The sequence below is a fragment of the Syngnathoides biaculeatus genome, chromosome 16, assembly GCF_019802595.1.
Source record: "Syngnathoides biaculeatus isolate LvHL_M chromosome 16, ASM1980259v1, whole genome shotgun sequence".
NCBI lineage: Eukaryota > Metazoa > Chordata > Actinopteri > Syngnathiformes > Syngnathidae > Syngnathoides > Syngnathoides biaculeatus.
This window is the reverse complement of record NC_084655.1, coordinates 12,956,036-12,982,966: the sequence shown is the minus strand read 5'-3', so window position 1 is coordinate 12,982,966 and position 26,931 is coordinate 12,956,036. Positions and strand designations below refer to the sequence as shown.

The following is a 26,931-nucleotide window of genomic DNA, read 5'->3' as shown; positions in this document are numbered from 1 at the left end:
CCTGGGGGCTCTTCCCAAACAGCGCTGACAAACTAAGTGTGATAGCATTTACTTGGCTTCTCTTTCACCACTTTGGCTCCCGCTGTGAAACTCCACGAATGCCGCCGTTGATTTATAACAGCAGAGTCGTCATCCCGCCGCTGGCTAACCCGACTGACATCTCATTACTCTTACGTTATCAGAATCAACGCTGCCGTCAGCACTCAAAGCTCTGTTATCGTGCACCTCAAATGCAGTAAATGGTCTACTTTTACAACCAGGATTCTGATATTTGTTTCATGAAATGGGATTCCCAACAGTCATCTCAGCATCTGTAGCGATCTGCAGACAATACTCAGAAAACTATAATGACATCTGTGGCACAGTTTTAAGCTGTTACATCTACTGTGGTTTTGTAACGTATTAATGATTTGTATTGGTTATGGGCAAGCACCGATATCAGCCTAAGGTATTCCTTATTACAAGGTATCGGTATGTTGATACCAGCCACATCTAGAGAGCTCGTGCACGTGACTTCGCCATTTTCACGGCGCCATATTGCAGGTCAAAAAGAGCTGCTCGACTGTGTGGGACACATTGAACCGGAGCAGAATATTCACAATGCCCGAGACTTGTTGTGCTGTTGGTTGTCACAACAGACAAGACAGATATTCAAAGAGGTCATTCAATGGAATACCAGCTGAAAAGATGAGAAAAGATCGATGGATTTGGGCAAATAAACGTGATGGATGGTGCCCAACCAAATACACATGATTGTGCAGCGATCACTTCACTTCAGGGAGGAATTATTCTTCTCAATCACAAATTCTCAAGAAGTATTTATAATGCCAAGTCGGCTCATTTGAGAACAATGCGTATTTGAAAAAAATAAATAAATAACGACAGGAAGTTGTCTACAACATACATGGAAGTGTGTTGCGGGCAACCTCTCCCTGCCAGACTTTTTTTTTTTTTTAAAATATGCATTGTTCTCACATGAGTCCTAAGCGTAAAAGAAAAGAAAGAAAAAGAAAATACACTGTCTATCAGAGAGTTTTACGTAGGTTAATGTGTGGCCGCAACACGCTTCCGTGTACGGGGGCTGAAGCCTATCCCAGGAGTTTATTTTCTTTTTTTAAATACGCATTGGACTCATTTGAGAACAATGCATATTTAGAAAAAAGAAAAAAAAACATCCGCCACGGAGAAGTTCATCAGAGTTTAACGTGTGGCCACAATACACTTCGTGTACGGAGGAACCGACTCACTGTCTCTTTTTTTTTCCCAACCATAGTTAATGAGCTTGTGTAAAACCAGGGGTCATTTATTTAAATATTGGTATTTGTATTGAAAAAATCTGAGTGGCTCTATCGCTATGTGGGATTTATTCTTGTTGAGAACAGATCCAGCAACAAAGTATTTGTATGTCTCCAAACTTTTCCACGCTCAAAATAAATGTCGACGAATTACTCATGATGTCATGATTTGATGACCTTGGTGCACGAGCTCTATACATGAAGCAAAAAAAAAAAAAAGATGTGTAAGTCCTCCTTGCCAGTAACTGGCGCTATTCTGCAGTGAACACATTAGCAAGTCATCATCTAAATCAGAAAGAAAGAAATGAATGTCTTTGCTCACAAATATGTCATCGCATTATTTGGAATTTTATGTATTAACAGTACTCGTGGTATCAATACTCCATAATGGTGAGTACTCAAGAGTGAATATGCCACCAGTATTTGTCTGAAAAAAAGTAGTATCAAACAAGTCGTTTCTGTCATAGATATTAATGGAATCAAGAGGAGGATTCAGTCAGGTAAGTCCTCTTTGATGATGGCCCACGTAGCAGATGCACAGCCAAAAACATCTTTGGTGGATTCGAAGCCTGAGAAATCAAGCCCGCATTTCACTTTTATTTTTGTATGTGTGTGATACACTCAAATTTGCCAGCGTAAACACTCCAAACCGAAGTAATCATTAGAAGTTGTTGCGCAATTGGCTTCAAAACAATTGCTTTCCTACAGGGATCATAAAAGCATCATCATCAAGTGTGTGTTTCCCTGGAATAGGGCTTGCTGGGACAGTACTTAAAGATTAGCACCATTCCAATTGAACACCTGTTGCACACAAACACTGTTTGCATGTGCACACACTTGTCTGACGCATGCCATACACTGTCCATTTGACTGTCTGAATAGCTGTCTGTCTTTATTTTGACACCGTTTCCTTGTCTCACATTTGTACAAAGTTGGAGTTGCTCAGAAAAATTGATATCTGTACGAGCAAAATTCAGAAGTGCTTTTCACATTCCCTAAGCGGTTCAATGTTTGCGTGTTTGCAAGTATGCCGGGCGTTTGGTCCGTCTGCTATCTTTTGGTTGTACACAAGCAGCGATGTCAATTCATTTTCCGGGGATGTTTCTAAAGATGTAAGTCACTTATATCGTAGTGGTACACGTCTGAATTGGTGCAGGCAGCGTGGGATCGATTCCCGCTAAGTGACGGTCTTCATATCTGCCCTGCGACTGACTGCCGACCAGTTCAGGGTGTAGTCCGCCTTTTGCCTGAAGCTAGCTGGGTTAGGCTCCAGCTCTCCCGTGACCCTTGTGAGGATAAGGGGCTTGGATAATGGATGGATGGATGTTTCTAAAGATGTGATAATTTGTTGTTAATCATGTTGCTATTGTGTAATGTTGTCATTTGGATTAAAAAGGTTGTGGATGTCGCAGTAGTGTAACTCAAATTGATCGAACAGCTGAGAATAAAAGATTTTTAATGTACTTATGAGTTCATCACCACATTGTATTTGTTTTATTCACATTTACCTGATACACATAGTTTGTATGCTTGGATGTATGATGGTATGATTTCAACTTTGGTTCTTGAACTTCATCCACTTCAAATCCCAGTTCAGGCCTTCCTTGAGAGAGTTAGCATATTTTCTCCGTGGCTGCATGTTTTTTTTTTTCCATATATCCACATTTTAAAAATTTTATTAGGTCAGTGGAAGACACTAATAGGTGTGGGATCGATTCCCGCTCAGTGATGGTGTCGATATCTGCCCTGCGACTGACTGGCGACCAGTTCAGGGTGTAGTCCGCCTTTCGCCCGAAGCTGGATGGAATAGGCTCCAGCTTTCCCGTGACCCTTGTGAGGATAAGCGCCTTGGATAATGACATGGCGTGACACGACTAATAGGTGTCCGTACGCGTGAATGTGGGTGTTGGTGTCTTTGTGGGACAGTGGGCTAGGAACCAGTCCAGGGTGTACTCCACCTCTCGAGCAGAGTCAGCTGGGAGGGGCTGCAGCTCACCCGAGCTCAGGTGTGGACAAGTGTGCGAGAAAATGGATGAATTGAAGTAAATTTAGCAACTCACAAAGCACTTTGCAATGAGACAAACAGGCTGTGTATTTTTATGACCATGGAACGGAGAGAAGAATTTGAAATTATTTAGAGAGAATATCTGTGAATTTTAACGAAAATTTCACTTAGCCAGGTGTAGTCAAAACAAGGACATCGGTTACAAGGATAATGTGTGTGTTTTAACATTTGATTCACTTTTTAAAAGTTGCTAAAAGTTTCCCCTCTGATTTTAACCGCACCTAAGTGTGTTGATTTTTGGGGAAACATTTGCTGAGGTCCGTTGAAAAGTTGCTAAATCTAACCACAAAAAGTTCATCAGTGTTAGACGAGACCAGGGCGCTTGTGTCCGCAAACAACACAGTGCCCCAGTTGGCCAATAAAAAAAGCTGAAGGGTGATAATCACTGGTCATAAAGTTGCCCCCCCACCACCACTGCCACCTTTGTGTCTCTTTTAACTTCTTCCCGGTGTACCCCCCCCCCCACACACACACACCTTTGTGTTTCTTTTAACTTCTTCACCGTGAAGTCCTTCCATTTGGCCAAACTCTCATCAATCACCCTGTCATCGCGCCCTGCTTCTGTTGCCCATCGCCGACCTGCCTGCGGTCCGGCCCATGTATGGGGCGGGCCGTCCGGCAGGGGACCCTCGTGGTTAAATATACTGTACAAGGAAGAATTTCATATGGCAGCAAGTAACCTGCTGAGCAAGTAAGCAATGCCCCGTGCAGCAGAAGAGACAGAGATTGATAGATACTATCAATGTGTATACTGTAATACATGCCTCCATTTTCTTTGCCGCTTATCCTCACGAGGGTCGCGGGGAGTGCTGGAGCCTATCCCAGCTGTCAACGGGCAGGAGGGGGGGTACACCCTGAACTGGTTGCCAGCCAATCGTACAGCGCATTGAGACAAACAGCCACACTCACAATCACACCTTGGGGCAATTTAGAGTCTCCAATTAATGTTGCATGTTTTGGAGATGTGGGAGGAAACCGGAGTACCCGGAGGAAACCCACACAGGCCCCGGGAGAACATGCAAACTCCACACAGCCGGGTCCGGGATCTAATTTCTGGGAATCCATTTTCTTAGCTGCTTATCCTCACAAGGGTCACGGGGAGTGCTGGAACCTATCCTAGCAGTCAACGGGCAGGAAGCAGGGTACACCCTGAACTGGTTGCCAGACAATTGCAAGGCACATGGAGACAGACAACAGTCGCACTCACAATTTACAGTTACAATTAATGGTGCATGTTATGGGGATGTGGGAGGAAACCAGAGTGCCCGGAGGAAACCCACGCAAGCACGGGGAGAACATGCAAACTCCACACAGGAGGGTCCGGGATCAAACTCGGGACCTTTACCAGCTGCCCCACCATGCGGCCCTACTGCAAACATGTACTATACAAAGGCATCCGGGTCATAGTACATAATACACATAATTCACTTCAAAGATGCTTTCATTCATAGCAAATGCAATGCCTTTTACGGGAGGGGTTCGGGTTTAAAACTCTTCATGAGAGCAATTGTATATCATTAAATGAACCAGGTAAACAAAGTCTAAATGTTGTGAAAATACGGCACACCATAAGAAAACAATACTCACAGGTGAAGGAAGTCCTGTCACCTCAAAAAGACCAAAAAGAGGAACCCCACGGTATGATGGCAACAGTTCGACCTCGGAACAGATGTATTTTCATTATTTCCTATGGGGAAAAACACATCAAAACAAACAGTTAAATTTAAAGAAAATATATCACAGGTGTGTTGTGGCAAATTATATAATTCTACCGAATTCTTTTTTTACATCTCTCTGTGACTTGTCTAGGCAGGACAATTAAATGCCCTTCCACTAGATGGCAGAGTGAAGAACTTCAACACAGGTGTCAAACTCCAAGCCCGGGGGCCAGATCCAGCCCGCCACATGATTTTATGTGGCCCGCAAAGGCAAATCCTCTGTGTCAACCTCCATGATTCTTGTGAAAATCAGGACCGACATTTCATATTGAGATATTATAAGCATTTTTGTGGAACCAAATATGAACAATAGTTGGAAAACCCATTAGCCCTGATTTCTACTTCATAAATGAATTGAACGAACCTGCATCCACCTGTAATGAGTCAACAGAATAAATCATCCAATTGGAAGACCCTCGCAAGCACGTTGTACAAATCAACATGCCAGGTATTATTATTTGCATCATTAAATGCTTTCCGATTCCAAGACGTTTTTCTAGTAAGGTCTACTGAAACGCAAACGCACATCTCAGCTAAGTGACAACAATTGCAAGCCTCAGCCTGCATGTGCCAGCGACTGCACACTTTCACAACCTGTGCACCGTCCCACATGAAAATGTGCGGTGTGACTCACGAGCGATGACGACCGTGAATGACCTCAGGCCATTAAACATCAACATCAACAACATCGATAATCTTCAGTAGTGTAAATAACGCTGTCAACACACCAGAAATGTCACTGTCAACGATAACATATGCATATACGTATAGCAAGCTTATATTGTGCATATTCCATACCTGAAACACGTGCAAAAAATATATACCGTAATTTATAATCTGTCCTAAAATAGCAATTTTGTTTCACTTTAACAACTTTTACAAGCAATTATTTTTTTTACCAAGTCCCATCTTTACTATTTAGCTGGATGATAACATACCGTAATTTCCGGCCTCTAAGCAGCGACTTTTTTCACACGCTTTCAACCCTGCGGCTTATGCGGCGATACGGCTAATTCGTACATTTTTCTAACGGCCGTAAGGGGGCACTCGAGCAGAAAAGGTAAGGGTGAGACCAGGGGACTTTTACCAGTATGTTTTTTTTTTAACCGGCCCTGTTAGCACTGTGCTAGTGTGTTACTGCCGCGACTCAGTGATTTTTAACGGTATGGTTTTTTTTAACCGGCTAGCATGAGCGCGGAGCTAGCGTTAGCGCGGAGCTAGCGTGTTTCTGCTGTGTTACTGCCGTGTCTCGGTGATTTAGGTATGTTTTTTTTTTTTTTTTAACCGGCTCTGTTTGTGCTGTGCTACCGTGTTGCTACTGTGTAGCTGCCGCGGCTGTTTTTGTTTTGTTTTTTTAACCGGTATGTTTTTTTTTTTTAACCAGCCCTGTTCGTGCCACCATGTTGTTGCTATGTCAAACTAAATTAATGTTTTAAAACTTTGAAACCTCTTTCTATGTACCGTCTATCTTTGTAAATATCTCGTGTTTCAATGTGGGCACTTGCGGCTTTTACACAGCCGCGACGTATGTATGTACCAAATGGTATTTCCTTTAGAAATGTACTGGGTGAATCTTATAATCACGTGCGCCTTGTAGGCTGGAAATTACTATATATTCATTGCTCCATAGCAGTAAATAAGAATGAAATGACCAAAGCCAGCGTGCACATTTGTAGAGTGCGAGGAGAGCAGAAGCTACTAATGAGACATTCTCTGATGTCAGAAGCTCATAAAAGACTGGACAGGTTCCTGTAAACAAAACACTTCCAAAAGACACCGTGCACCAAGTGTACTGTATATGAGTGTGTATATTTAGATGTGTTGTGTGCGGGGGTGTTTTAACTTTGGCCCTTCTGGATCAGTTTCCTCCGAAAGCCCAAACACATCTTCCGCGCAGCAATTGGCACTTCATCGGTTTACAATTGTGCCGCCCATGAAAGGAGCGGCCAAGCGTGTCCTTGCTTTGAGTTCTCGGGGACGCTACAACGGGGTCATGTTCCAGGGCCACATTTTGGTGGCACGTGGTGGCAAAGTGACGCGGCGTGGCCGAGCCAGGAAAGGACAGCGTCCGCGGGCCAGAGAATCATTTACATGGCTATTAGCTGGGGGGCTCGGATTTCAACTCTCACTCACTATTGTTGTTATCGTATGATAGCGAGACCATGTCCACACAAGCGAGGATACATTTTAAAATTATGATCATTATTATAATTCAATCAGCAGCACGGTGGTGCCAGTGGTTAGAGCATCTGCCACATAGTTCTCAGGACCAGGGTTCAAATCCTGAGCCCTGTGCCTGCTTGGGTTTTCTCCGGCAACTCGGGTTTCCTCCCACATCCCAAAAACATGCGACATTAATTGGAGACTCTTAAATTGCCCCCAGGTGAGATTGTGAGTGCGACTGTTGCCTGTCTCCGTGTGCCCTGCGATTGGCTGGCCACCAGTTCGGGGTGTACCCCGCCTCCTGCAACCTTTGTGAGGATAAGCGGCAGTTGCACTGCCATCTCTTTTTAAAACACAAAAACGCATGATCATGACTTGCCGGTAAGGGAAGATTTGTAAAACATGTGAACGTGTTTTTTTGTCCACTGTACGTGCGAGCAAAGACTTTCACAAGTCATTTAGAAAAAAAAAACAGAGCCTGAAATAACCACCTGAAGGTGTCAACATCAAGATGGCGCCCAGTGCAAGACTTTTCTAGGACTTTGTTTTGACCTTTTGCCTGCATATTCGACATTTAATATCATTACATCATGGCATAAATAATAACACGCACATTTACCTGAGCCAAAAGCGTTAAAGCAAAAAAAAATTAATAAAAAAATAAAATCCACGACAATTTGGAACAGGCTTGTAGAAAATAATTATCTCCCATTTTTCTATTTGGGGATCTGTGATCGGTGAGCTAGCGCCTTTCCCAGCTGCCTTTGATTGCCCGTCAGTCACACGTATACGCAAACTATTCATGCACACATTCATAAATCTTTAGAGCCTTTGATGAAGCGAACATGCATGCATTGGAATCTGGAAGGAAGCCAGAGTAGCCGGAGAAAACCCACGCAAGCAAGGGGACGACATTCACACTTAATGCCGATCGGCCGCAGCTGAGATTCAAATCAATAATCTTGCAAATGTAAGACAGAGATGCAAACTACGGCATCACTATGCAGCATTTATTTATTCATGTATTTATTTGCTTATTTTCTTCACCTTTTCAACACTGTTATGTTAAAGTGCATGTCCACACATAGACCTCAAATGGTGCTCAAGGACCTGCCCTTTTGAGTTAGATGAAAAAAGTGCCGTTCTTGATGCAGCCCTTTTTCCCCTTCATTCAACAGTATTTTTTTAAACGTAAATCTCTGTCATCAATGCCACCCATTTGTATTTTAATATTTGATGGGGCATTTATTAGCGTGCGTGGGAGAATTGTTGGGGTAAATAATGGATACTTTAAATGGTGGCACATGTGTGCTGACTATAATTTGTTGGTTTCATTCTAAACAGTGAGATCCCCATTTGTAAGAGGGTGTGTGCACTTGTGCAACCATGTTACCCCAATTGTTTATTTTTATGTTCCCGCTCTGATTTTTTTAAAAATCTGAATTATATAGGTTTTAGGGTAACCAATTGTGGAAAGAAGTTTATTTATCTTGGTCTTGTTTTTGTATATCACAAAAATATGACATTTGTTAATAGTTAATAGACATTTGTTATATTGCTGACTGTGTTAATTGTCTTAACAAAAATAAATACATTTATTTACAAGTCAAAGCTATGCAACATTTTTTTATGACTTGTATTAATCATTTTAGGACTGTGTACCCTTTTTTTTTAGCCTGAGCACCTGCCCCCCAAAATGTCTGTGCACGTGCCTGTTGTCAGGGAACAATCCTTTTTTTTTCCCCACTTTCCCTCAATGGGGTCATGGCTGAGCTGGTGCCCAGCTGATAGCGAGAGGCAGAATACACTTTAGACTGGTCGCCAGTCAATTGCAGGGCACAGACAGACAGACACGTGTTTACACTCACATTCAGTCCGAGTCAAACTCAAGGCACCGCACTCGCATATTTCTGCGGTCTTACTGCCACGTCTCAGTGATTTTGGTATGGGTTTTTTTTTTCACCATCCATGTTCGTGCTACTGTGTTGTTGCTATGTTAAGCTAAGCTAAGGTATTAAAACTTTGAAAACTCTTTCTGTGTACCGTCTTTCGTTGTAAATGTCTCGTGCTTCAATGTGGATTTCGATGTGGGCACTTGTGGCTTTTACACAGGTGCGGCTTATGTATGTAGCAAAAGGGATTTCCTTTACAATTGTACTGGGTGAGGCTTACAATCTGGTGCGCTCTGTAGGCCGGAAATTGCGGTAATTCTGATTTTGAATATGTTTAGTACGCAATTGCAATAAGGTGTTTCTACATCATACGCGGTAACTAAGATTTCTACCTCCCCGGGAATTAGATGAGAAGCTCTACAAGTGGATTTACTTGTAAAAGGTTGTGTGATGTGAGGGCGCCAACCGCCGCTCATCCCCTTCTGTAACTTCTCAAGACAAACGAATCCATTTATCCATGTCAAATGTCATGACATCACTCAGAAATGCAGCGCGCTCCCACACCCACCTTGATGTCACCTTGAGGCCCCCGGGAAGTATCTGGCGTGGGGGTGGTCCTTGCCGAGAGGGTGTCACATTCTCGAACCTCCCCGAAAGAACAGCGAAATCCTGCCATTGTGTCATAGCTGCCTGCCCACATGCCCGCGCCACTATTTATACCGGAGGAACACAACTGCTGTTATAGGTTCAGTTACAGGGGGCCGCTTCGGACCCCAGCTGCCCGGCCTCCGTTAATCATACCGCGCACAATGAACACGCGAAGTGTCGCTTTCCCTGCTACTGTCCCACTTTTCTCCCGCAATGCGCTTCCAGGATCCATCGCAGCGATTAGCGGGCACAGCTTTGCATGCCCGCCTCCCACGCGGCCTGGCAACTGGTTCCACCCCACACGCTCACAAGTTATTATGCACATAATGATTTGATGCGGAAGTGGAATGCAAATGAAGAGTTTGTTTTCAAAACGAGACGTAGGCATTTTTTTCAGATTTACGAAACTCGCGCAGAAATTATCCAGCTCCAAATGGATAATTTTGCCGCGAGTTTCGTAAATCTGAAAAAAATGCCTATGTCTCGTTTTGAAAACAAACTCTTCAAATGTAGTTGTGAAACCAATTTAATGAGTCAACCATCAAAGTTTCCAAAATGCGTGGGCATTTTTTTATGACCCCAAACTTTCCGACTCCCGGCCAGTACGAATGTTTTATGTTGTGATCGCTTGTTAGGTCGTGTGTGTTACATCGCTTGTTAAAGTGCTGTACAAAAAAAAAAAAAAAATACAAAGTTTACAATATTGAAACAGTATAATGCCAAGACAAAAAAGGAGTAGGAAGAAGTTAAAACCTTGAAAAAAAAAAAAAAAAAAACACCTTTCCTCTCAGTTTAATAATGAGTGTTCAAGTGTTTGACATTGTTGGCCACATCTGCCTCACAGTGAGGTTCATGGTTCAAATCTGAATTCAGGCACATAGATCTATAGATAGATTATATATATATTATCTGCATATATTTAGGATTTTCTGCCCATGTTTGTGTCGGTTTACTCTTGGCACCCCGGCTTGCAACCACATTCCAAAAATAAGGACGTTCTAGGTGTGAATGGGAGTGTGAATACTTTGTCTATATGTGAGTTGTGATTTACTGGCAACCAGTCCAGGGCGCGCCACGTCTCTCGCTAAAAGTCAGCTGGGATCGGCTCCACCTCACCCAATGAGGATAAGTGAAATAGAAAATACATTGATGGATGAATTAGGTAATTGTCAGTCAAACCTTCTGTCGTCCTCAAAAGCCCGAAGACTTAAAAAGGGAAATCAGTGTATCCAATAGGTCATGTAATATGTACTGTACCCTATTTTGACAATGTGATGTTGAATCCTCTCTCATTCAATAGTGTTTTGAGAAGATTTTTATCGACAATTACGAAATTTCAGGGGCGCTGCCATTTTCAGGAGTCACATTACACTCGTGCGCGAATGTGACGTGTAGTGTGGCCGCAACTAAGGCTCGTTTACATGGGACACCATTTATGCCCAGCGCCGAATTCTCGGATTTATCCTCGTCTGATGAAGAATTAGCAGTATCGGTTCATCAGGAAGACGCAGGAATACTTCCATACAGATTTGAACCTGTGGCTATAATTAATGTTGAATATTCGGAAAGTTCTTCGGGCAGAATGCCGCGGACTCTGACTACTCGGAGGCCTACGTGCGACATAAGTGTTTAAAGAAAGGCCCCCGCGAGCTCCGGGCCGGCACCCGCGGATGGTTCTTTGGACGGGAATGACGCGGAGTCTGACGAGTGAGCTGCGGCAGCGGACGGGAATGACATGGAGTCTGATGAGCCAGCGCCGGCGGGGAGCCGCGAGTCAAGCTTCCAGGCCCCAGAGGCCGTGAGCCTTGGATGCCGAAGCTAGGCTAACGCGCCGTAGCGGTGCCAAAAGCGGGCCGTGAGCCGATCTTTGACGACCGGGAAGGCCGTTAGCCGAGCTTCAGCGGCGGCGGAGGCCTTTATCCTAGCTTCGGTGTCCGGGGCTAACAGCCTCCGCCGCCGCTGAGGCTCGGCTCACGGCTTGCCGTCGGAGCTCGCTCGTCAGACTCCGCGTCATCCCGTCCGAAGAACCATCTGCAGCTGCCAGCCCGGAGCTCCGGCGGCCTTTGTTTACGCACTTATGTCCTGCACGTAGGCCTCCGAGTAGTCAGACTCCGCGTCATTCCGCCCGAACAACTATCTGAATATTCAACGTTATTTACAGCCACAGGTTGAAATCTGTATGGAAGTATTCCTCCGTCTTCCTGATCAACCGATACTTCTTTTTTCTTCACCAGATGAGGATAAATCCGAGAAATCAGCGCTGGGCATAAAGGTGTCCTATATAATCGAGCCTTTGGAACGGCACAGTACACATCACATCTGCACACGTAGGTCATGTGACTCGCAAAAATGGCAGCGCCCCTGAAAATTCGTAATTGTCAAGAAAAATCTTCTCAAGACAATATTAAATGAGAGCAGATTTAACATCACATTGTCAAAATAGAGTACATATTACATGACCTATTGGATACACTGTTTATGCAAAGCACTGAATTTCCCCTTTAAATAGAACATGGATTTTTGCTGAAATGTTAGTTTGTCAGCAAATGAATAATCATACAGTTCAAAGGCAGTTACATTTACACATTGTAATGCATTTTAAGGTTGTGTATTTGCATGCAACATTGAACTGTTGTCACATACTGCATTTTGTCAAGCAGATTTGGTATTTTTAGGATGCAAAAATATGTTGAAAGCCTTCTTTAAATTGAAACATCAACATCAACACCAGGTCAAATTACGCCCTCTTTTGTATACATGTGTGTGCGTTCCAGTGAGTCGGTACGTATTTAGAGGCGGCATTATCACTGCCGTGTCTTTTATGAGCATAAAAGCGCTTAGAAAGAGCCGCAGAAACTTGATCCCAAAGAGAGATCGAGCTCATGTCAGTGCGCCACTTTGAGCTTTGTGCTCCCCCAGCCCATGGCGGCACCTCGGGTCACAGTTAAGAAACCAGAGCCGCAAATACAAAACTGAGGCGGAGGGGAACAGAAACTTTGGCATGGCGACTCCTCCCCCAGCGTTGACAACTACATTAGCCAAGTAATTAAAATGGCAGTCCCGTAGCATTTGGAAGGGAACGCAGCCTCCGTGTGTGCCAACCTCTCCATAGTATGTGTGGCATGATGGGACAGTGAGTAGTTCAAATGCAATGTAACGAACAACTTTATTTCACATTGTCATGCACCAATTAGGGCACAGGTGTCAAACTCGAGGCCCGGGGGGCCAGATCCGACCCGCCACATGAATTTATGTGGCCCGCGAAGCCAAATCTAGAGTGTCAATTTCAATTATTCTTGTGAAAATTTCTACAAAAATTTCAAATTGTCGCGTATCACAAATGATAATGTTGAGATATTACAAGCATTTTTTTGTGTTACCAAACATGAATAGTTTAAAAACACATTACCCTTGATTTCTGATTCCAAATTCATGACGTAAATACGATGAGACTATTAAATATTTGTAGGGTTTCACGGTCATAATGGCCCTCTGAGGGAAACCGGAACCACGATGTGGCCCGCGAGAAAAATGGGTTTGACACCCCTGAATTGGGCCTTCAGTGAGCTGGCTGCATAATGCACAATGTTATTCTTGAAAAACCTCTTTCTCTTCTCTTTCCTTCAGTGCAGCGTGTGTGATAATGGCTGCATCGCTATGTACTGTATTTTCCAGTCACGTACACACCTTGACTGTTGACAGTTTTTACACGTCAAATATGATAATCGTGTCATGTAATTTGTTTAATCCGCAGATGAGTGAATGAACGTGAACATGTGCACGGGCACACAGTAAAGTCATTCCACGTGTTGGTCAGTGTCCCCTAGCTCTCATTCAGAAAGTGTCACCCCCTCCTGGTTGTCTCTCTTTTACACATCTTATTTCCAGCACCCTGGCCCGGCGGACCCCTCTGCAGTTGTCGCCGTCAAGCCCCCTTCCCCTGCGACGCTTGTGGCCAATGGGAGGCGAGCGCATGGTGAGCGGGCACCAATCGGGGAACTTTTTCACGCGTATAAAACTTTTGAGAGCAGTTTGCCAAGTTGCACATTCTGTCAGTCCGGGGGCTCCTGGAGGAGAGCAACATCCCAAAGAGAGAGTGAGAGAGTGAGGGGGTCGAGTCAGTGTGAACGCAGAGGGGGGGTTGCCACTTTTTTGCTCCCAAACACCGCACTTCAGGAAAGTGGTGGGTGAATTTCGGGAAAGTGCGCTCGCAGCATCAGAGGAGCTGATGTGAGTATCGCGAAGCATGCGCACTTTTTAACATACTTTTGTGTCCCGAAGCCTCTCCGCTTCAGCCCGGGATGGAGAACGCGCACACCAAAGAGTCGGAGGACGTCCTGGCCTACTTCGGCGTGACCGAGGACAAGGGCCTGTCGCCCGAGCAGTTCAAGAAGAACCTGGACAAGTACGGCTACAACGGTGAGGGGCGAGGGATGGAGGGATAGCAAGGATGCAGCATTAACGGCGGCTGAGCGGAAAGTCAAGGCCACGATGGTGTCATATTTTTAATAGCTAAATGACTGTGAATGTCAGCAGTACTTAACTAATTGTCTGACCATTACACATCATTGAAGGAGGACCAGAATATGAGCAACTCAGCACTTGTTAGATAATGCTCAAGGGTAAAATGAGCTTGCATTGGGTGTCAAGCATCTTGGCCCACAACTGGATTGTGACAGCAAGATGGAACAAGAGGTCACAATTAAGGTCAATTATTAAAGGCGCTACATTTGTATCAAAGCAGTGATAAAGAGGTCGCTGCATCCATATTTATTTCTCATAAAAGTGTCTGCACTATATTTCTCGTATGTTATGTTGTCGAGACTTGTGTCCCTTCAAGGAGCCCAAATGATAAAATTGCAGTAAAATTGCCAAATAGTAATCCAGGCCTGATAATCTCAACAATCTCTCATTCTTCGCCCACAGAGCTGCCAGCGGAGGAGGGTGAGTCTCACTTTCTGTCACATTCACTTTCACCATCAGCGCTGTACGCTTACACTGGCTTCCCACACGCGCTGACAACCGACAGTCGTTCATTTAACACCTGCCTGCGGCTGCTTGGAAATCCGCCACACCGCATGCGCCAATGCAAACAACGAGTTCACTGTTGGCATTGCACTTTTTTAAAAAAATTGATTAACTAACAGATCAATAAACTAACTGGTTGTTGGTGTATGCAAAACGCATGAGCGGTTGACTATCAATTATAATGCGCTCAAAGACGAGGCAAAGTCACGTACCGTACCGTATTTTCTGCACTATAAGGCACCGCATTATAAGGCGCACCGTCGAAGAATGGCCCATTTTAAAACTTTTTTCTTATATAACGTGCACCGCATTATAAGGCGCACCACTTTATAAGCCGAATACAATAGAAGCTACAGTAGAGGCTGGGGTTACGTTATGCATCCATTAGATAGAGCTGCACTATAATGATCCATTTATAAGGTGCACCGGATTATGAGGCACACGGTGGGCTTTTGAGAAAATGAAAGGCTTTCAGGTGCGGCTTATAGTGCGGAAAATACGGTAATCAGTTCTTCATCAACAATCTTTTTTTTTTTTATGTGCCAGAGTCCAATTTAAAGTAAAGACATATTTCAACAGAAACAGATATTGACAAATCGTGCAAAATACAACTCTCCGTCACGCTGAATGCAATTGTTGGGATTAGTGGGATGTTTCTCTTCAACAAACTGGCTCATCTCATCATAGATAAAAGTTTGTAGCTAGTTCATCTGTTTTGATATTTCTATTTCACTTCTATTTGTCGACAAACTTGCATAGTTTTGCACTTGACTGTGCTCCTGTTTTTCCACAGGCTTGTAACTGACCATACCGCAGCTGTATGTTACGACGCAGTGTTGTAAAGTGACACAAGTGTCATGATGTCGGTGTGCGTCGTATCACGCAACTTCGGACGGATACAGTTCTCGTGACGTTGTCCGCGCTTTCCTGGAGACAACATTCCCGAACTTGCAGTTCTTGGAATAGTGGAAGCTCGGCCAATCACTATTCTCACCCACAGTACACGAACTTTGTCTAAATTGTGGCTGGATTTGTCATTACTCCACAGAGCACAGTAGTCTGCTGGCAGCAGCAGGCGAGCCATTCGTAGGTCCTCTGTTAATTGACTAAAAACCCACGATTAGTGATTAGTCAAGCTTTAGATGTAGGGACAATGAAAAAGTTGACTCTTCCAGTCGTTGACTAATCGATTCACCCCCCCCAAGTGCAATGAAGTCATTCAGCAGGTGCAGTGCTTGATTATACTCGATGTAACCTTGTGCATTTCTTCCAGGTAAGAGTATCTGGGAGTTGGTAGTTGAACAGTTTGAGGACCTGCTGGTGCGAATCTTATTGCTGGCCGCCTGCATCTCCTTTGTGAGTATTATTACTTTTCTTTGGACTTCATAACAAGCAATTGTTGCAGTTGAGAGAGGCTGACGTAAGGGTGATTTTGTTCTCGATTATCCATCCATTTTCTTCGCCGCTTATCCTCACGAGGGTCACGGGGAGTGCTGGAGCCTATCCCAGCTGTCAAGGGGCAGGAGGCAGGGTAACACCCTCAACTGGTTGCCAGCCAATCACAGCGCACATAGAGACAAACAGCCGCACTCACAATCACACCTATGGGCAATTTAGTTTCCAGTTAATGTTGCATGTTTTTGGGATGTGGGGGGAAACCAGAGTGCCCGGAGAAAACCCGCACAGGCACGGGGAGAACGTGCAAACTCCACACAGGCAGGTCCGGGATTGAACCCCGGGACCTCGGAACTGTGAGGCCACTTGTTCTCTAATATGTATGATTAAATGCCGAAAAGTAAAGTGGGATTACAGTTGAAAGGCTGAGCACACTCAGAGTATGACATCTATAGGTGTCATTCCACATTTTTAAAGAGTTACACTTTAAATTCTCCGACGCTATGATCAGAAGAGCTTTTGCAAGTTGTACGTCACCATTTACAGAAAGTCAATCTGCAGGTGCAGTACATTCCATTCATATAAAATTACAGTACACATTAGTCTAAATAAGATGAAGGTTTTGAGCTGCAGCATGTCTAACTTCTGTAAACACCGCCTCCAGTTTGCAGTGTCTAAATTATATTAGCGTGCCCTCACTCTCATATCACCTCCTCCCGCCTCTGTTGTTCTCTCCAGAACAGTTTAGCAGAGGGAGGCTGCACACATTGTCTTAATCTCCCATCTCTGCCCTCTGGCCTGCCTACACAGCTGTCACGATGGCCTTAGAAGGCCCGATGGTGCCGGTGTGTATGCATGCGTGTGAGAAAGGCGGGCTGGAAAAAAAAAAAAAAAAAAAAGTGGCCACGTGTGTCTGTGGACATACGCATGGCCGGAGCTTTATTTTAAGAAATTCTCAAGCTGAGAAGAGAAACTGAACCCTTGCATAAAGGTCAGGGATGGAAGGAACGAGGGACGGCTTGCGGCAGCAAGAGATTGGGACCCAGGAGGGTGGCGGGGATTGGGTTGCACAACACCATTGTTTGTTACGATGACAAACGGGGGCAATAGATTCAGAGTCGTGTATGGTTTCTAAGAGAGAGAACAGTAAATACTGGGAAAACACGGCCCCCCCTATTCATACACATGAGAACGTCCTGCCGCTGCGATGTGCACATTTGGAAAGAGTGTGAAAAAAAAATGTACTGGTACCAAAGACGCCGACTACAGTATCATGATAAGACAAAATGACAAGTTTGATTCTACCTAAGACGGGCGTGAGGACTCTTATAGATACGACTTTGCTCCACTGGCCTTCAGCTAATCTGTGTCAATGTCAACATGACAGTGTTCCAAAACACACCCGCGTGTAGTAACACGGGGGCTGACGTGCACAGGAGCACACAAGTGTTGGACCATCAGCGGCAAAGAGCACCGCGAGGACCGAAGAGGTTCCGCATACACGAAATTTGCATGTAACCTGTAAAAAGGAAACAATTAGAAATAACACAAGCATCAGGTAGTCGAGAGCAATTTGGATACAAAATGATTGATTGGTACTGTCAGACTTGAATACAGTATTCGCAATGCTATTCTACATCAATGAAAACTACAATTTGTTTTTTTATGTAATAACCATTTGAGAGGGTCAATTATCATTGCTGTACTGGACAAACTCTTAGACAGGAGTATCTAAATCAGGGGTCACCAACGCGGTGCCCGCGGCCGAATGGTAGCCCGCGAGTACCATATATGACCCCCGCGAGGTATGTTCTAAAGATACCAGAGGCTACAAATTGTTAGTATTATTTGTGTTTTAAATTCTGAATCTGACTTGCTTACATGAATTAAAATTTTAAAACACTTGTAATGTCATTTATTACAATAAATTAAAACAAAAATATTTTATGTACGTGTAAATTTGCCGCAAACAGGTCACGTAGCCCTTCAAACGATCGGTGCTCACAAAGTAGCCCTCAGCCTCAAAAAGGTTGCTGAGCCCTGATCTAAATCATGTGAAGGTACCTCATATGATAGCAAATCTTACCTAAGGAAAATAAGCCAAAAAAATGGCCACAAATAATGTTTTTCATCCCAGAACAGTTAAAAATAAAGCTGATTCTGATTGTACAGTATATAGAAAATTATCCTCTGCACACTATGCACAGATGAACAAAATCAAGAATGTTCCTACAAAATCAACTTTATGACTTTAATTGTAAAACTATGTTGGGGACCAAGTGCATCATTTAGAAACTAATTATAACGGAGCCCATCTACCTTTATCTGCTTGGACAAAAATGTACGAAGGTAACAGAAATTGAACATGTGGTGCCTTGAACTTGAGCTGTGTGTGCGTGTGTCTCTCTTAGGTCCTGGCTTGGTTCGAGGAAGGTGAGGAAACGGTCACAGCCTTCGTTGAGCCTTTTGTCATCCTCCTCATCCTCATTGCCAACGCCATCGTTGGCGTTTGGCAGGTCAGTGACTCACAAAACCGCACCCACTAACAATCGCAGTCTCAAGGACACATACTGTACCTGAAACCCCCCCCCCCCCGAAGGCCGTCTTTTTTACACTCACCTAAATAGACTCGTATTCTTAGTAACAGTCACACATAATAAATTATAAGAGCGGTGTGTTCAGGTCGCAGTCCTTTTGTCCTTTCTCCTTCCAGAGCCGCAGCGAGAGCTTAAAGTTCATGTGAAGCCAGAATGAGCGGCATGACATCGGCAAAGCGACGAGGTGGGGTGACAGGTTAAGCCGAGTTCAGGGAGGTGCAGAGGGGGACGAGTTGTGGAAGCTTGGGAGGGTTTCACACCGGCCTGGCTTGAAGACTACACACTTTGAAAATTGCCTACAGAAGAATGAGCACACTACCGTCCGTGTTTTCATGCAAAGTTTAATGGAGGAGGGGAGGGCATCAATGCTGAAGCAGTCATTTGGAAACTATGCGGTTTCGCACGTAGGGGGTATGAGAATGGAGAGGGAGAGGGCTTTACACTTTGAGGCAATGGGAGGGGGACTCCTGTTTGTATTAATGTATGTATACAGTGCTGCATGGGGAAAAAGGGTTTGCCACCTTACTGATTCTTGGCACTTTTTTTTAACCATATACACATCACTTATACATTTAGGATCATCAATCCACTTTTAATATGTCACAATACACCCCAAGTACAGTGAAGAAAATAAGTATTTGAACACCCTGCTGTATTGCAAGTTCTCCCACTTACAAATCATGGAGGGGTCTGAAATTTTCATCGTAGGTGTGTGGTCCACTGTGGGAGAGATAATATAAAAAGAAAAATACAGAAATCACAATGTATTATTTTTTAATGATTTATTTGTGTGATACAGGTGCAAATAAGTATTTGAACACCTGTCTATCAGCTAGAATTCTGACAGTCAAAGACCCGTTAGTCCGCCTTTAAAAGTCCGCCTCCACTCCATGTATTATCCTCAATCAAATGCACCTGTGCGATGTCGTTAGCTGCATAAAGACACCTGTCCACTCCATACAATCACTAAGACTCAAACTTGGAACATGGGTCATGGCTGGGTCTTTCACACAGCCAGGAAAACCAAGGAGTGGCTCCATAAGAAGCATATCAAGGTTCTGGCGTTGTCTAGCCAGTCTCCAGACCTAAACCCAATTGAAAATATTTGGAGGGAGCTGAAACTCTGTGTTTCTGAGCGACAGCCCAGAAACCTGTCTGATCGAGAGAAGATCTGTGTGGAGGAGTGGGCCAAAATCCCTCCTGTGGTGTGTGCAAACCTGGTGAACAACTACAGGAAACATTTGACCCTTATAATGGCAAACGAAGGCTACTGTACCAAATGTTAACATTGGTTTTCTCAGGTGTTCAAATACTTATTTGCAGTTGTATCACACAAACAAATCATTAAGAAATCATACATTGTGATTTCTGGATTTTTCTTTTTAGATTATCTCTCTCACAGTGGACATGCACCTACAATAAGAATTTCAGACCCCTCCATGATTTCTAAGTGGGAGAACTTGCAATATAGGAAGGTGTTCAAATACTTTTTTTTATTTACTGTAAATACAAAGTGGAATTCCTGAATAACAATGTAACATTAAGAGAGGGGGGGGGAAATCTCGCGATACGGTCGTTTGTTGAAAAATTATGTATTCAAGTTTACTGGCCACCCCCAGGACTGATGTGTTGATGTCAGACAAGGAGACTATAAGACCTAAAAAAGAAATGTATCACCCCATGAGACACAAATATTACAATACTATCCTGTATTACTATAATGATGACACTTGTGTTTTTTCCATAGGAGCGCAACGCAGAGAGTGCCATTGAGGCTCTGAAGGAATATGAGCCCGAAATGGGTAAAGTTTACCGGGCGGACAGGAAGAGTGTGCAGAGAATCAAGGCCAGGGAGATCGTTCCTGGTGACGTGGTGGAGGTCTCTGGTACGTTCCTCGTATTTTTTTCCGAATCTTCCCAGAATTCTTTTTCTGCAACTGACTGAGAATCTAATCCATCTAATGTGCTGATGTCCATCCCGATCAACCTAGACATTTACTACCTTCTTAAATGAACCATGATCACAAGTTATTTACAAACATGTTTTTTGGGGGGGGCAATTTTGTGCACGTGTTTGTAGTTGGTGACAAAGTACCAGCAGACATCAGGATAATCTCCATCAAATCCACAACTCTGCGTGTGGACCAATCCATCCTCACCGGTAGGTGTTTCGTCACACGTGGACACACTTTACAAGGAGGTGTTACCGATTCCCCGCCCCCCATTGTGTCTCCCAGGTGAGTCGGTGAGTGTGATCAAGCACACCGATGCCGTCCCGGACCCCCGAGCCGTCAATCAGGACAAAAAGAACATGTTGTTCTCTGTGAGTGTCGACGTCGCACCTCCTCAGACATTTCACAATAACCCCTGGGATTCAATTAACCTAACAAGTATGTTTTGGTTGGAGGAAGCTGGAGACCGAAGCCAAATGTCAGAACTGAGAGGCAGACGTGAAAAACACGAGTGCACCATTCCGTCCACCATTCCACATGTCCTCATTCTGATTTAAGTTTTGATTGCAAGCTAATACAAGCACACTTGTATCTGCCTTGCAAGGTAAATGTGCCTCCATATTAATACTAAATAGCAAGGTTCTGTTTTAACACCTTAATCCACAGTTCCATCTTGCCCCATCTGTTATTCTTCTACAAAGTTTTAGGGAAATGAGTTTTATATCACAACCATCTACTGTCCTGATCACTATTTTACTGCTGAAATGTCTCCAGTGCAAAGGCTCATTAAAATGAATTCAAACCCTGCTTAGGGCACCAACATCGCTGCTGGAAAGGCCACCGGCATCGCTGTGGCTACCGGCGTCTCCACTGAGATCGGGAAGATCCGTGACCAGATGGCCGCCACTGAGCAGGAAAAGACCCCTCTGCAACAGAAACTGGACGAGTTTGGGGAGCAGCTCTCCAAGGTGGGAGCCCCAAACATTGAACAATCAAGACGCATGCCCAAAGTTTACAAATTGCAGTGGCTGATCCGGTTTAGGATTCTCTGCCTTCCCCAGGTCATTTCACTGATCTGTGTGGCTGTGTGGATCATCAATATTGGCCATTTTAATGACCCAGTCCATGGTGGCTCCTGGTTCCGTGGTGCGATCTACTATTTTAAGATTGCTGTGGCTTTGGCTGTGGCTGCCATCCCTGAAGGTAAGCCCCAGGACTTCCATCTGCTTGCCAATGAAGATTACACACATAACTTATTTGCATTTGAAGTCCACCGTTGAGATAAATACAAGCAATGCACTTCAACATAACTTTACTTTGAACATTAATATGTACTTCCTGCCTGTGACCATCCCAGGTTTACCTGCCGTCATCACCACCTGTCTGGCTCTGGGAACGCGCCGCATGGCCAAGAAGAACGCCATCGTCAGAAGCCTGCCCTCTGTGGAGACCCTGGGCTGCACCTCGGTCATCTGCTCTGACAAAACCGGTACCCTCACCACCAACCAGATGTGTGTGACCAAAGTAGGTTGAAACACATCCCAACAACATACAGTAGAAGAAGAGTATTCGTTTCTCGAGATTTGATGAGATACGGTTTCCTCGCAGATGTTCATTATCGATAAAGTGGATGACGACAATGTCAGTCTTGGTCAATTTGACATCTCTGGTTCAAAGTACACCCCTGAGGGAGAAGTGTAAGTGTATGCATGTACACAGACAGTTTAAAATGACGGGCATTTCCTCAACAGTATCATTTCTTTTTAGCACCCGGAGGGGCATGAGTGTAAAATGCGGCCAGTACGACGGACTGGTTGAGCTGGCAACCATCTGCGCTCTTTGCAATGACTCCTCGCTAGACTACAACGAGGTCAGTACAATGCTTAGGAGACAACAGCTGCAGGAAATTACAAATCAAACCATTTAAAAATGTCTCGCCCCTTTGCAGTCAAAGGGAATTTATGAGAAAGTGGGTGAGGCCACTGAAACAGCTCTGAGTTGCTTGGTGGAGAAGATGAACGTGTTTAACACTGAAGTGCGGAGCCTGTCCAAGGTGGAACGAGCCAATGCTTGCTGCAGTGTAAGCCCACAAAAGTCTCTCAAAGTCTGAAATGTATCAGTTCGCTGAGACACATTAAATCCAAGAATACTGACTAACCTTTCAATTTCTACTTTTCTCCGACAGGTGATCAAGCAACTGATGAAGAAAGAGTTCACACTGGAGTTCTCCAGAGATAGGAAGTCCATGTCAGTGTACTGTTCTCCATCAAAGTCTGGAAAAGCCCCAGTAGGAAACAAGATGTTTGTCAAAGTGAGCAACACATAGAACGCACAAAACTATTGCAGGCTAAACTTTTGTTTGGAGTAGAAGCTGATCAAGTCAAGTAGATGTGTACCTCACATCTTAAGAGACACAGCAAAATAATGCGACTGAACATTGTAACTGTGTAACCAGGGTGCCCCAGAGGGTGTGATTGAGCGTTGCACATACGTCCGCGTGGGCACAAGTCGTCTTCCCTTGACTGGGCCCGTCAAAGATCACATCATGGCAGTCATCAAGGAGTGGGGCACCGGGCGCGACACCCTCCGCTGTTTGGCACTGGCCACCCGTGATTCTCCTCTAAGGAGGGAGGAGATGAACCTGGAGGACTCCACGAGGTTTGCAGAGTATGAGGTGAGTGACAGGCTCTGCTATGATATAATCTGGGACCAAAAAAAAAAATAACATGCTGTACTTTTAGGGATGTATTTGGGTTGATTTCCTCAAATGTACTTTTTTTAAAAAAATACATTTTACGTTGAGATTTATTAGACTAATCTGGACCTTGGGTATTTAATTTCGTGCCATATTGTGTAAACGTGTGGCTTACGGCCATGCTGCCCTGAGAACGCCCGATCTTGTCAGATCTCGGAAGCTAAGCGGGTTTAGCCCTGGTTAGTACTTGGATGGGAGACCGCCTGGGAATACCAGTTGCTGTAAGCTTCTCTCCCCGGCTAAAATGCAGAGGGTTGCGTCAGGAAGGGCATCCAGTATAAAAATGTGTCAAACAAATATGCGTTCATCTGAGATGACACGCTGTGGTGACCCCTAACGGGACAAGCTGAAAGAAAAAGAAGATTGTGTAAACATGTATGGTATGGCCTTAAAACTCTTTCTTTTTGCCTTTGACAACTGAGTTTTACAGATTTAAAACACAGTGTACCAAATTTCCAGGTTTTTGGCTATGGAAAATGTACATTTGTACAAAGACGTCGAGTTATTTTGCAGGCTTACGCTACCACCAGATGTTCCTTTTGAGTTAGAATGACGTTTACAGACTGGAAAAAATACATATATCCAAGTGGTCTTGGAAAAGTACTGTAACTGTACAATCTGATAATTATCGCCAATGGAGTCAATTTGTGCAAAATGTAGCTGTAGGGACAGAAAATGACGACTACAGAACCCAAATACTCTCAGAAAAAGTAAATTTTTTTTCTGACATCTGACTTGTGTCTCTATATTACTTTATGTCATACTCAAGCCAGTTCTACTGGATCCCAATGAGCGACAGTCTACCCAAAATGATGATAAAAGTAACCACTGCGAGAAGCCACTTAATATTTGTGTCTTTTTGTCATCAGACTGACTTGACCTTTGTGGGCTGTGTTGGTATGCTTGACCCTCCGCGTAAGGAAGTCATGAGCTCCATCGAGCTCTGCAGAGCTGCCGGCATTCGGGTCATTATGATCACCGGTCAGTCATCCAGAAGCTCTACCTTAACTTGAGCCTTCTTCTTGAAAAAAAAAAAAATAAACAATCAAGACAAGCCCAATTATTCTGGTTTATTCCCCCCAGGTGACAACAAGGGCACGGCAGTGGCAATCTGTCGCCGCATCGGCATCTTCTCTGAGGATGAGGACGTCACCAGCAAGGCCTTCACCGGTCGTGAGTTTGATGACCTGTCTTCTTATGACCAGAAGAACGCAGTCCGTAAGGCTTGTTGCTTTGCCAGGGTGGAACCATCCCACAAATCGAAAATTGTTGAGTTCCTCCAAGGCTTTGATGAGATCACTGCCATGGTGAGGAGACTAACAACTCCTGAACTCAATAAGGAATCAGCTTTTCAGCTGATCCGTGGAGAAAATTGCCCCCTAACATCTTCTATCTCGACGTCCAGACCGGTGATGGAGTGAATGATGCCCCGGCCTTGAAGAAGGCTGAGATTGGCATCGCCATGGGCTCTGGCACTGCCGTTGCCAAGTCTGCCTCTGAGATGGTCCTGGCTGACGACAACTTTTCTTCCATTGTATCTGCTGTCGAGGAGGGACGAGCTATTTACAACAACATGAAGCAGTTTATCCGCTACCTCATCTCGTCGAACGTAGGCGAGGTTGTCTGGTAAGTACTTGATGGTCATCATAGACGAGCTACTTCATTTTTGGACTTAAAAAATATATTGAGTTCAAAAAGTAAAGAGAGACAGCTGCTCAAATCCTTTTTCATTCCTTCTATTTGGATTTAAAGCAAAGCAGTAGGCTAACACGAATACCAAGAGTGAAGCAGTTAAGTCTAATTGTGTACTACATTCTTTCAGAAGAAAGAAAATTCTGGAACTAACTTGTTCCTGTATTTCTTCAGTATCTTTCTGACTGCAGCCTTGGGCCTACCTGAGGCACTGATTCCAGTTCAGCTGCTTTGGGTCAACCTTGTGACTGATGGGCTTCCTGCCACCGCTTTGGGCTTCAACCCCCCAGATCTCGACATCATGGGAAAAGCCCCTCGATCGCCCAAAGAGCCCTTGATCTCTGGTTGGCTCTTCTTCAGATATCTAGCCATCGGAGGTACAAAATACTGTAGTTCCACTTGCTTCCTCTGGGTGATTAGCAACACATGAAATGTATTTGTAAAAGACCATCGCGTATCCATCAAGTATCCAACAGTTTTTCATGGGACTGAATTGCTGTGTAAAGTCACTTGGGTTATGATAATAAGATCAAGCCAAATTGAAATCTCAACTTCAAAACTGAAGTCAGGGACCAGTAGAGCTCGTGCAAGTGACATCACCATTTTGAAGGCGCCATATTGCCGGTCAAACAGAGCTGCTCGACATTGTGGGAGACATTGAACCGGAGGAGAATATTTACAATACCAGAGACCTGTTGCCCTGTTGGTTGTGACAACAGACGAGACAGATATTCAAAGAGATCATTTGATGGAATTCCATCTGAAAAGACCAAAAAATATCGATGGATTTCGGCAATTAAACATGATGGATGGTGACCAACCAAAATACACACACGGCTGTGTAGTGATCGCTTCATTCCAGGTAGGAATTATTCTTCTCAATTTCAAATTACCAAGACGTATTTATAATGCCAAGTTGGCTCATTTGAGAACATTGCGTATTAAAAAAAAATGCCTGTCGCAGAGATTTACGAAGGTAAAGTGTGGCCACCATCACTTCTATGTAGAATCCGTGTCGACGACTCCGTCCTCTTTTTTTTTTTTCAATCATAGTTAACGAATGCAAGTTTGTGTAAAACCAGGGGTCATTTATTTAAATATTGTTATTTGTATTGCATACTAGCTGAAAAGATTGATGGATTCCGGCAAAAGTAAACATGTCGCTTCAGTGTTCACGAGCCGTCAACCGGTTACTTTGTGGGATTTATTCCTGATTGAGAACAGATCCAGCAACGAAGTATTTATATGCTTCCAGACTTTTATAATGCTTTCAAACGTTTCCGTGTAAATCCTGATGACTTACTCACCAGATCCATATGTAGATCCAGTTGTCCAAGGGAAGCGAATTAACAGTCCAATTTCTTATCGGCGAAAACATCGACTTCGCCATTTAATATGGGTCATCTATGCCGACTTTATCTCATTTTTCCACGTACTTTTGTTTATTTTCACCTTCTAAATGTCTAAGGGTATCGGACAAGACTCTGGGCGTCGTGCTGTAAGACATATTTTCGTGTCGTCTCCAACCGACTTAGCATTGAACAATGCTTTGTTCGAGCGGCAATATGGCGAGGTAAACAAAAGTCATGTGATTTTATGACGTAGGTGCATGAGCTCTTTCGGGAGATATCAAATCGGAACATGATCCAAAATCTCTGTAGTGGGGGACATGACAGACCAATATCAATGTTGGACACAATTAAGAACTAAGTTGAGAGAACAGTATTTAAA

At 44.1% G+C, this 26,931-nt stretch overlaps 1 protein-coding gene, 1 long non-coding RNA gene and 1 pseudogene across 4 annotated transcripts in view; 2 read left to right on the top strand and 1 right to left on the bottom strand.

The window, feature by feature from the left end:
* Window positions 1-1,218: 1,218 nt before the first annotated feature.
* atp2a1 (ATPase sarcoplasmic/endoplasmic reticulum Ca2+ transporting 1) overlaps window positions 1,219-26,931 on the top strand; it is a 29,647-nt gene continuing 3,934 nt past the window's right edge. Inside the window, exons 1-23 of one of the 3 annotated variants that reach the window (XM_061845833.1) lie at window positions 1,219-1,685; window positions 1,763-1,795; window positions 13,536-13,593; window positions 13,670-13,757; window positions 14,063-14,200; window positions 14,708-14,725; window positions 16,083-16,165; window positions 18,616-18,720; window positions 20,549-20,687; window positions 20,882-20,962; window positions 21,039-21,124; window positions 21,566-21,721; window positions 21,815-21,956; window positions 22,111-22,277; window positions 22,362-22,450; window positions 22,521-22,623; window positions 22,702-22,833; window positions 22,939-23,064; window positions 23,209-23,427; window positions 24,378-24,489; window positions 24,592-24,815; window positions 24,914-25,134; window positions 25,375-25,577. In XM_061845833.1, the coding sequence (XP_061701817.1) occupies window positions 14,083-14,200; window positions 14,708-14,725; window positions 16,083-16,165; window positions 18,616-18,720; window positions 20,549-20,687; window positions 20,882-20,962; window positions 21,039-21,124; window positions 21,566-21,721; window positions 21,815-21,956; window positions 22,111-22,277; window positions 22,362-22,450; window positions 22,521-22,623; window positions 22,702-22,833; window positions 22,939-23,064; window positions 23,209-23,427; window positions 24,378-24,489; window positions 24,592-24,815; window positions 24,914-25,134; window positions 25,375-25,577 (2,524 nt within the window). In that variant the 5' untranslated portion in view covers window positions 1,219-1,685; window positions 1,763-1,795; window positions 13,536-13,593; window positions 13,670-13,757; window positions 14,063-14,082. Of the gene's footprint in view, window positions 1,686-1,762; window positions 1,796-13,535; window positions 13,594-13,669; window positions 13,758-13,899; window positions 13,965-14,062; window positions 14,201-14,707; window positions 14,726-16,082; window positions 16,166-18,615; window positions 18,721-20,548; window positions 20,688-20,881; window positions 20,963-21,038; window positions 21,125-21,565; window positions 21,722-21,814; window positions 21,957-22,110; window positions 22,278-22,361; window positions 22,451-22,520; window positions 22,624-22,701; window positions 22,834-22,938; window positions 23,065-23,208; window positions 23,428-24,377; window positions 24,490-24,591; window positions 24,816-24,913; window positions 25,135-25,374; window positions 25,578-26,931 lie in introns of those variants that run through there. The other 2 variants (XM_061845832.1, XM_061845834.1) reach the window with 2 other exon arrangements.
* Window positions 1,853-26,725, bottom strand: LOC133514283 (uncharacterized). Its single transcript, XR_009798761.1, has 4 exons — window positions 26,508-26,725; window positions 23,245-23,456; window positions 22,912-23,026; window positions 1,853-5,047 (listed from the first exon to the last, which is right to left on the bottom strand). It is a non-coding gene; the product is annotated as an uncharacterized LOC133514283 (long non-coding RNA).
* LOC133515174 (5S ribosomal RNA) lies at window positions 23,618-23,736 on the top strand (annotated as a pseudogene).